At 50.2% G+C, this 9,851-nt stretch overlaps 3 protein-coding genes across 3 annotated transcripts; 2 read left to right on the top strand and 1 right to left on the bottom strand.

The window, feature by feature from the left end:
• Positions 1-1,110: 1,110 nt before the first annotated feature.
• Positions 1,111-3,738, top strand: TrAFT101_011707 (uncharacterized protein; the record flags this gene model as incomplete). The annotated part of the gene is made up of 2 exons (XM_066129356.1): positions 1,111-1,214; positions 3,624-3,738. 2 exons carry the CDS (start codon positions 1,111-1,113, stop codon positions 3,736-3,738), a joined length of 219 nt encoding a protein of 72 aa, XP_065985488.1.
• A 166-nt stretch (positions 3,739-3,904) lies between these two features.
• On the bottom strand, positions 3,905-7,387 carry CON7 (C2H2 finger domain transcription factor con7; the record flags this gene model as incomplete). The annotated part of the gene is made up of 6 exons (XM_066129355.1): positions 6,846-7,387; positions 5,474-6,648; positions 5,172-5,398; positions 4,669-4,849; positions 4,002-4,337; positions 3,905-3,933 (listed from the first exon to the last, which is right to left on the bottom strand). The coding sequence occupies exons 2-6, from the start codon at positions 5,745-5,747 to the stop codon at positions 3,905-3,907; spliced, it is 1,047 nt and encodes a 348-aa protein (XP_065985487.1). The 5' UTR covers positions 5,748-6,648; positions 6,846-7,387.
• Positions 7,388-8,589: 1,202 nt separating this feature from the next.
• Positions 8,590-8,964, top strand: TrAFT101_011705 (uncharacterized protein; the record flags this gene model as incomplete). The annotated part of the gene is made up of 1 exon (XM_066129354.1): positions 8,590-8,964. One exon carries the CDS (start codon positions 8,590-8,592, stop codon positions 8,962-8,964), a length of 375 nt encoding a protein of 124 aa, XP_065985486.1.
• Between the last annotated feature and the right edge of the window lie 887 nt (positions 8,965-9,851).

The raw sequence follows: 9,851 nt of genomic DNA, 5'->3' as shown, positions 1-9,851 counted from the left end.
GCAGATGCAGCATACCTAATCAACGCCTCTTCCTCCTGATCCAGATCCTCGGGATCGCACTAAGATCAAACTGCAACTCACATCCTCCTCGTCTTTGCCTGGTCCCCCGATCATTGCACACAGTGCAAGGCGCTAAGCAAGGGGTGCACAAAAGGCACGAATCAACGATTTTAGGATGCTTCAAAAAAAAAGAGAGAGGCTAATACTAGCATCTATCATCTTACATACTGCTAGTACTAGACAGAAAATCGCATGGGTGCTGGATGGCCTGGTGTGCCGGTTCCCACCGCGCTTGAACCTGCCGAGGACGGCCCCTCCAGTCCCGTCGCCGCTGTCACATCTGGCCTCCCGTCCTCGTCCAGAGTGGGTAATGCTCCAAGTGTTGATGTACCTTATAGGGGGAGGGTGTGTGCGTTACTAGGCAACTAGGGAAAGGCAGATCCAAGCTTGGTAGCATCTGTTGCCGCTAGCATCGTCGATATAGCCTTGTCTTTTGCCTGGAGGGATGGAGTTGTTTAAGCGAGAGCATGACTCGGGGTTGGTTGCTGTTTATATGAACGACAACTCGGCAATAAGACATGTTGGTAATACAGGCAATCTTTTGGTTACTCTACGACAGATGGTATCTCTCATTGTCAACGCCAGGCAAACGACTCCGCCAAGTGAAATCTCAACTGATAATTGATCGTTAGCTAGGCAGCATATAGACACCACTACCACTACTACCTACTCCTGTTATTCCTACAAATGGACCACTTTCTTTCCCTTTACAACATCGCCCCGCCCTTTCTACCATATAAGCTAGCATAGCACAGCACGGCATGACATAACATGGCATGTTTTTTTTTCTCCGTACCTTAGTAGTATAGTTTCTAGACTATCTTTTTTGAAACCACACACCCACTAAAAAACAAGCCGGACAAGCCAACAACGAACCGTGTCTAAAATAATAAAGTACGAAATCTAAAACAGATTAAAATAGAATAAACTAACACCGGCTTTTCTGCGATTTCGCGGCTTGTCGTTTAGCTCCCGCTACGCGCCGTCCTTTGCTCTAAAGGAACTCTTGCTTTTCTCCCAGCCGTGACATCAAAGACAAGCAATATCAAAATGTACAACAACGCCTTCTTCAAATCTTCCACAACCACATCATCAAACCCCCCCACCTCGCAAACACTTTCCTCTTCTCAAACCAAAAACAACGACCCAACGTCGTAAGCAGAGCAGGTATACCTAGTAGGTAGCATTCCGCCATCCCGTCGTCCCGCTAGCGCCATCTCAGACACACATACACACACACAGAAAAAAAAAAAAAGTGCCGGGCCCCCCTCTATTTCGAGCGGTTCCAAAAGTCCGGTCTCCTTCCATCCCCTGGTCGCTTTAGGCGCAACTAAGAAAGGGAAAAAAAAAATACAAGAACTTTTACACCAACCAGAACATTTTTAGAAAAAAAGGTTAAAAACGGTTGGTACAAAAGTATTTACTTTAATTTTTTATTTTTCTTAGCTGCACACGCCCTCTTTAGTATAAATCTTCCATGTGCCCTTGTCTGTATATCTTAACGTGTTGATTTCTATTTTTATTTTTATTTTTTTCTCTTTCAATTGATTGTGTATTTTCTTTCTTCTTTCTTTCTTTTTTTTTTTTCTGTTATTGCCTTTTTCGGCTGCCGCAACCCAATCGCAGCGCATCGTCCCGCAAGCCATTCCCGCGTGGATCTCCTTTTACACCCTTCTAGAACGAATGCAGCTGTTCAACTCCCACCTTGAACTCATCTTTTTTTTTTTTCTATCAGTATTTGCTTTAACCGCTGTTAATTTTCAAAAGGTCCGCGTCGCACAATAGAAAGCACTCCAGCGCTACTCTTTACAAGTTCCCAGCCCCAATTTACAACACAGTAGAAATCGTAGGCTTTAAGTATAGTAGTATCCCACAGTGGCACACAGACAAAAACCTCCTCCGTCACCACTCATCCCAATCGTGTCTCACTCTCGCGTGGCCATCTTTTCGTACTAAACTAAATCAACCCTCTTTTTTCATTTTTTTTAAACTATTTTCTTTTTTTTTTATCCCCCCATGCTCCTTTTTTTAAACTGCAAATCTCACCTCGCCCATGCCATATCCAGGAAGTGGCTAGCTTCACGTCACCATGCCATGTGGCTCCCCACGTCTCAAACTAACCAACTTGTACGCCTCTCGTCGAGAAAAAAAGAACACCAGGCGATCAATCAAAATCACCCAAGACAGATTTAAACACCAGCATTAGCGCCGATAAGTGCATCTCTTCCTAGTACGTACATCTATACTATCAAGTACCCGTACTTTGCGGGTAGGTACCGTCCCATAGGCATGTAAACAAATCCCCCACGCTAAAAAAAAAAAAAAAAAAAAAAAAAAGTTACAAACACCACCACCACCTCCATCACCATCAACCCCATGTCTCTCGTGTAACACTGCCCAAAAAGAAATCGCACCGTGTTCATGTCCCCGTCACACCCCGAACGGAGCCCTATACGCCGCTTCTTTTTTTTTTATTTTATGTATTTTTTTTAAAACCCTTAGTCTTGGACACTAAGGCAATCGTCATCTAGGGGGTCCCCTTATTTGTTTTCTTGCTCTTGGCGCGACGCTTGTTCTGTCCCGACAGCATGGCAACAAGGTTAGTCTGTTTCTCATCCCATGCGAAGCTAAAAAAAAAAAAAAAAAAAAAAAGAGACAACATTAGAAGCTTACTGTTGCATAATTCCTGCTAGACGTGCGTAGGGTCCTGGCGTTGCATCTTCGTAGCCTTGCCTCTGCTTATATGGGTCAAACTTTGTTGGTGTTGCGGGCGTCGGCTTCACAACTCCATTACAATGCATGGCGCTCAATCTTTATTTTAGCTCATAATACACTTATTATAACCCGTAATGACTGTCAAGGTGGTTTGCTACTAATCGTATACAGTCTCTCTCTTCTGTCTCACACACAAAAATAAGAAGAGGAGAGTAAGTAAAAAGTAAGTAGAAAAGAAATTCGTTGCAAAAAAAAAAAAAGGCGTTACACAAAGCGTTCTTCTCGCCGCGATATCTTAGCGCACGTAAAACAAAGTTTCATTCCGAACCCAATATTTTTTTTCCTCCTTCATTTTCCTTTGACACGTTTTTTTTTCTCTTTTTTCCAAAAGCTTTCTTCTTCCTCCTTAGATTGCTTCAGCCCTGCTTGACACTTTACAAGTGAAGAAGACAAAAAACAAAGTCCAAGTCAGTTCGTCTTTATGCTCCCATTTCCAGCGCTCTGATCGTTCCCTTCACTTGACAAAGTCGTATCGCGTTTTTTTCGCCTTGCGGCGATACAGAAGCAGCTTCTTTTCCCCAGACCAAGCTACCTGGGAAACCCCATGGTGCTTTCACCCGCCGTGGTTTCAGTACTCCGTATCCTCTGCGCCGAACCGCCCCTGAAAATTGCATCACGCCATGAAAGAGCCGACCATCCCCGGAGTGCCTCTGCCAATGCAAACCCCCCCGTAACCGTAGACCAATGCACATTAAGTGCGAAAAAGCCGAAGAAAATATTGAAAACAGACAATAGAAAAGACATTCGAACAAGCGTAACAATAAAAAGAAAGAGCTAACCACCTCAAGACTGCTGTTATATCAAACACGGGTGCCTCCTTATTATGATTGCTGGTCAGCAAAGGTACCCAACTTCCTTGGAAGCACCCAAAAAAGGAAACTCGGGTGGTATAAATCCCACTGAGACATTATTCCTCGAGAGGTCTCGTAGACTCTTCTCTTGCCGTAAAAAAACAAAGAAAAAACCCATTATGTCCAACGCATGGAAGAGGAGAGGGCACTTGCGACCAGCAAAATACTATATGTTCGAGTTAGGGCCACCATGCTCGCTACAGATGATCGATCCACATTTAATGGCTAGGAGGCGGCGCGCCGTTTGCTATATTGATATGTTGGTTAGTTGCCGGAGCATATCAAATCAGGTTCCAAGTCGAGTCGATGACCTACATTGGCTGTACATGTTCTGCTGGCTGGGCTGAGCGTAAGGAGAGTGCGGCTGGTAGTTGGAATACATGTGGCCTGCTCCATATTCGGGCATGGGTTGCTGGCCAACGTTACCTGAAGGCGGCGCTGGGTACTGAGTGGGCTGGTAGCCTATGGGAGGCAGCTGGACAGCTCGGCCGGGGTAGCCAGATGAAGGCGCACCGTCGGGGCCTTGAGGATCTCCACCGCCGTTCTGTGCGACGCTCGCGGCCGCAGCCCTCTGCCGCTCCTCTTCAGCCTTACGCTGGGCTTCTTCCTCCTTCTTCCTCTGCTTCCATTCTTTGCGGATCTCCTTGAACTCTATAAACGGCTCGTTAGCTACTTATTGATTTTTTTCTTCCCTTCTTTCTCCACATGGCTGGTTCTCTTTCGCGAACAGTACATGGGGCTAATCTCGAAGCTAAAGTTGACGTTTTCGTAGAGGCTCATGTTGTATCACGTGACCAAACTTTGAACTCTGAACCCAAAATCGCCATAAAAGTAGACTTGAAAGAAAAAAAAAATAAAAAGCAAAAGTAAAAAGAAAAGCAATACAAGAAAAAAGAAAAGAAAAAGGGTTTTAGGGGCAAAATACGCCGCAAAGCAAGGGGTGAAAAAGTCAAGAGACAAGGGTGCGACATTCGTAACATACCTTCGGGGGTTCTCTTCTGTCCATGAGATTGCATAGTAACGTGGGCGTTGAGATGGTTCAGAGTTCCGTAGGCCTTCTCGCAACCGTTCCAGCCACACTTGTACATGCGCTCGATTTCCTCATACCGTCTCCGAGGACGCTTGTGCTGTTGAGCACCAGGGATGGGCACAAAGGAGTAAACCTGTGAAATTCAAGTTCGCGTTAGCAAATGTGTGCTCTTTTCTTTTTTTTTTTCTTTTTTCTTTTTTTCCATCTTTTTGCTCGAGTCTCCAGATGAAATGTGAGTTTTTTTTGTTGTTTTTCTTGCTCTCGCGTCAATCGATCCCGCGCGCGCAACTCCACTTGAAAGTCGCGCCAAGATCAGTCGCACCTCGTCTCCAACAATGAGGGCTGACAAGAATTTTCATAACATCTTCCTTCATCGACTCTCTGTTTCTCCTCTTTTTCTCTCTTCTCTTCTCCTCTTCCTTTCAATCTATCCCATAATCATCACCTTTACGTACCTGGCTGGGTCGCTGTTGCGGCGCCGAGGCGGGCGATTGAGCGTAAACGGGGTGGCCAGGAGTCAAAGGAGGAGCTCCATGCTGGCTATAGCCGGCCCAGTCAGGGCGAGGCTGCGCGTACATGCCACCGCTGGGATGGGAGTAGCCATGAGACATGTCTGGATTAGGCGCATACGGCGAGTGCTGCCCGTAAGGGTAGGTTGGACTCGGAGCCGCAATAGACGGATCTATAGGCACATCGTTGTCAGAATTGACGGGGTGGGCTTGATGGCTTGGCCCATTGTGCTGGGGCATAGACGGACTGTTCTGTTGTTGCGCCATACCTCCGCTGCTGGCGCTGCTGGATGGATGGTATGAACGCTGGATATGCTCCGAGTAAGATCCTGATCGCGCGGAGGGAGGATAGACGCTGTACTCCGAGGTGGGAGTTACAGAGGTAGGATAGTCTTGTTTCCCAGGATATTGAGCAGCAGACGCGTGATCTGCCGACGAGCCTTCAGAGTGATGGTCGCCGAAGCTGCTGGAGTAGGGCGAGGGCAAACCTGACTGGGAAAACTGAGTTGCACCGCGGTCCATAAAAACTTGCAAAGAGTTGTTCGACGAAGGCGATGCCCAAAGTACGCAACAACTTGCCAAGACAAGTTCCTATATACGACGACGTAGGGAGAAGAAAGCAGTCAAAGATATGATCAGGTCTTTCTTCGCTCAAGTCGCGATGTAGTTGTTTTGCGTTGGTTCCAGGAACGTGCTACCGACTCCACACGAGGTTGGCGTGTAGTGAGAAGAGGGACAAGAAAAAAAGAGACGGCGTCCAGACAGGAACTAGGTCTAGTAGTTTCCAAGCACTCGCGTCGGGGGCTTGGTGTGATTCCTTTCCCAAGGTGGTGCAGGGGGAGGATGAAATAGTAAGAGACGAGACGACAAGCCAGGCTGCTCCGGGGCAAAATGGTGTCGCGGCGGCGCAAGAAGTAGAAGGGCTAGTATATGTAATATCGCCGGCGGCGGCAATAGTAGCGCGGGCTGGGGGACCGGCGTATAGCAAAGTTGTTTAAAAAATGCTCGGTTGATGGGGTTCTTTGGGGTGCGTGATGTGATGCGCACTAGTTAAAGGCCCAGGAGTCTGATCTTGCCAGGGATGTCTTGCTTTGGCCCGCGATCAAGGCAGAGTCTCGAAGGGGGCTAAGGCTAGAGCTAGGCCTTCCGGTCGCACAGAACTGGGAGGCCGAACTAATATAGTGCCGACAGGTAGAAAACAGGCCGGGATAGCCAGTTCCAAGAGAGTCTTAGCGTAATGACTCGGGGCAAGGCCAAGGGGGTGGGAGTTTTTTTTTCTCTCTGCTGGCCTCTGGCTCTGTGTCTTTTATAGACTGACACGGGGCGCGACGCCGAAGGCTGCTGGCTGAAATGAGGCGCTTGTGTGGTTCTAGAAGCGAACTCTACCAAAGAGAGACGTGGCGGGGCGAGTTGTGGTGGCTCGCTAGAGGAGAAAACTCTCGTGTCAGTTTATGACGGCGACGAGGTTTGCGCAGGCAAAATGGTGCGCGAGAAAAGAGTTTTATACGGGACCAAAAAATGAAGAGCAGGAAGAAAAAACCCGTGCCGGGGATTGATGGGGAAGAAAAGCAAAGCAGTGCGCGTGCCTGTCCAAGTATTGATTGGAAGGGTGGGACCGACCTTGAGAGAAAGCATCCGCAGGGCCAGGGCTGGCCAGCTCCGTATTTTGCGAGAGGAAAAGGCGAGACCACCAAATCTCAGGCAATGCTTATTGCTAGAGCCACTGCTTGGTTCGGTACCGTGGTCGCAGCACTGTCTTCGACGCAGAGTACGGAGGTACGATCCGAAGATTACAGCACAAGAGAGAAAAAAGCGGCGTCAGACCCAGCAGCGAGGAGAGGGCCTTGAGGGGGGGCGTGTGGCAATCGGATTATTTCCGTCGTAGCGCGAGGCCGAGCTGGTTGGCTTTAACAGATTTTGGTGCCGGCAGTTTGGGCGACAAGCTGCGCTATTCTTATTCTCAGCCAAATTGCACGGATGGCCGCTTCACGCCCCCAGACAGCGAAACGCGCGTGTTGATTGCTGGACGGGGGAGGGATCCCAGGGCTTTTGCTGGTGGTGAGGAGGGAAGCGCGGTGAGGAGTGGTGAAAGAAAATTGGAAGGAAAAAAATCATAATAAAATAAAATACATTGGAAAAACCGGGGGCGTGTGTGGCGGGTGATTCGCAGGGCATGCACTCCGTCTACGTATACTGTAGTGCACAAGCGCCAAGTACTCGTACATAGTACATGCGCAATGATACGGTACCCCGGCAAACCGAAAGGGCAAAAGGCAAAAACGAGCAAAACACAACTGAATGAAACCCTGTCCTTGCAGCAAAGAAAAAAAAAAGGCGAGTTTCTTCCCCTCCCAAACACACAGCATCACCCCCCGGCTGGGCTCAGCAATCGGCGAGACACGACAGATGTGGCAAAGCTGAGGCGGTGATGTAATCGTAATCCATCCAGAGCATCGTGACCGCGTGCGGATTGCCTGGGCTCCAGAGACGTGCGCGCAATGGCTCTCTAATGGTTGTCTTCAACGAAATCCATTGTGCAACCACCCAATCCCATGCTCGAGCATTGGATTTGGATGCTGATTGCTGATGCTCATAGCACGCACCACTAAGCACAAGCAGGTGCTGTAGCAGTGTCACGGCCAGCGCGCTGCTTGTGCTTAGGCGGCCCTCAGCCCCGACAACCAGGTTCGAGCCTGGTGGAGGCCACCTTCTCGCGCGCTCAGATAGTGCTACTCTGTGTTTGGACAAGTACAGGTACCTCAAACCCAGCCAAGCGGGACGCAGCTGAAGGCTGGTGGATGCCCGCAGAGTTGGAATGGATGGATGTGCCACCCCCTGCAACAGCGGTGCTGGTACTCCGTGCCCCACACTGTACGCTGCGTTTTTTATTACCTACCAGATACTAGAAGATCTGCGCCTTTTTTGCTGCGATAAATAATGGCCAATCAGCGGGGCGATCAGCTCGACCCAATGGCGAGGGCATGTCACCGATGGAGCCATTTCCTGCGGCTTGGCTTCGTGGGGGGTGGGTTCAAGGGAAACCTAGTCGCAGGCCATGGCCGCTTCGATCCAATGTTACGCCGCCGGACGTAGTGCCAATAACGGCGAATTTGGCCTTGACAGCAGGCGGCCGCGCATGTACGAGCCATGTAGGAGCATGTACCGCACACAAAGAGGAAGAACGAGAGACGCGCGAGAGAGAGGAGAAGAGGAGAAGAGGGGACGACGAGAAAGCGCACGGTACTGATACAGATGGCACGGGCGAGACCACCGCAAGCGGGCAAAAAAAGCCCAAAAGCCCCAACCCCCCTCCCCATCCACTTGCGCTCTTTCGGGGGAATGGACGAGAAAACCTTGGTTCCCAATGCGTCGCGGTGAGGTCCGTCTGGCTGCGTCTCACGGCGACGTCGCGATGGAGAGGCGAAACAAGGGCGCGAGGCAAGGCGGAGAGGCAAAAAGCATGAGGCCATGGACGGGCTGGGCTGAACGAACCAACGATGGCGCGGCATCGAACCAGCATCGACGTCCCAAGGCCCAAGACCCAAGAGCTGGAGCTGGAGCCCAGCGTCATGGTTCCAGTGTGGCGCTAGCGAATGTCGCACGCGAGCGAGCGGCCCACGCTCATGAAAAGGACGGAGCTCCAAGTCCAGGTTGCGCTGCTAAGGATATTCTCCGCAGAAAGGGCGTTCGTTCCAACGTGTGCGACGCTCCACCCAGCCGCCTGTGTAACAGCGACTAATCGTTCGATAGCCGGGCCATGGGATAGTACATATGCGAGAGAAGACAGAGAGAGATGCAGTAGAAGAACAAAGAAGAAAGGAAAAAGGGTTGGCCGCGACCGGCATGGCGACTGTGATCTCGTAAGCTGCCCGAGCTGCGGGCGCATCTATCGCCGTAGGGGAGGAGGTGTCTGCCCTCTCGTTCAATGCTTTGAAGTCATTCTCGACAGGTGCAGCATCAAATAATAGACAGCGAGATGTGGCTATCCTGCCACTGCTCTTTGGCCCTGGATCGCCCGCTAGTTTCCAGCACAACGTGCAAGCGCTGCTAGTGCCAGGAGATACAGTAAAGTAGACTGCTGCGGTACAAAGTCGTCTTGTGCTTAGCCGTGAACCGCCTTAGTGCTTGGCCATCTTACTGGGCGGGCTGGCATCGGCTCTGTCAACGGTTCTAGGCGCAGCCAGGGCCCAGCAATCTCTGCCGCAGCATGCGACAGCTTTTCCCTGATGCAGCGCGCCAGGGGGGCAGAATATGCTAATGGATCCCAGCGCTGAGGTACCCTACCACTAGCAGCAGCAGACGCCATCTCGAGCCCACCGTGACTGTCCATCATATTGCCATTTTATTTTATACCTTGCCCGTTACTGATAGACAGGCATTTCAACCACCCACTGAGCTGTCACATTCGCCAGATTGCTGAGGGGAGTGCAGTTACGAGTAATGGCCCGGATCACCCACCAGACAGGCGAAATATTGCCTGCCTGGATGCATTACGTACTTGTGCTGGGGACGCTGGCCAGTCAGCGTCTCGCTCAGATATGGCGATGCGAAAGAGCGTCGTGCAGCGAGACGCAATCAGAGTTGCCAGAATGACGGCGTCCATCAGCTGATTCGCCTCTGGTCGTC

Source organism: Trichoderma asperellum, chromosome 7 (assembly GCF_020647865.1).
Source record: "Trichoderma asperellum chromosome 7, complete sequence".
Classification (NCBI taxonomy): Eukaryota; Fungi; Ascomycota; class Sordariomycetes; order Hypocreales; family Hypocreaceae; genus Trichoderma; species Trichoderma asperellum.
This window is presented reverse-complemented; position numbering and strand designations above follow the sequence as displayed.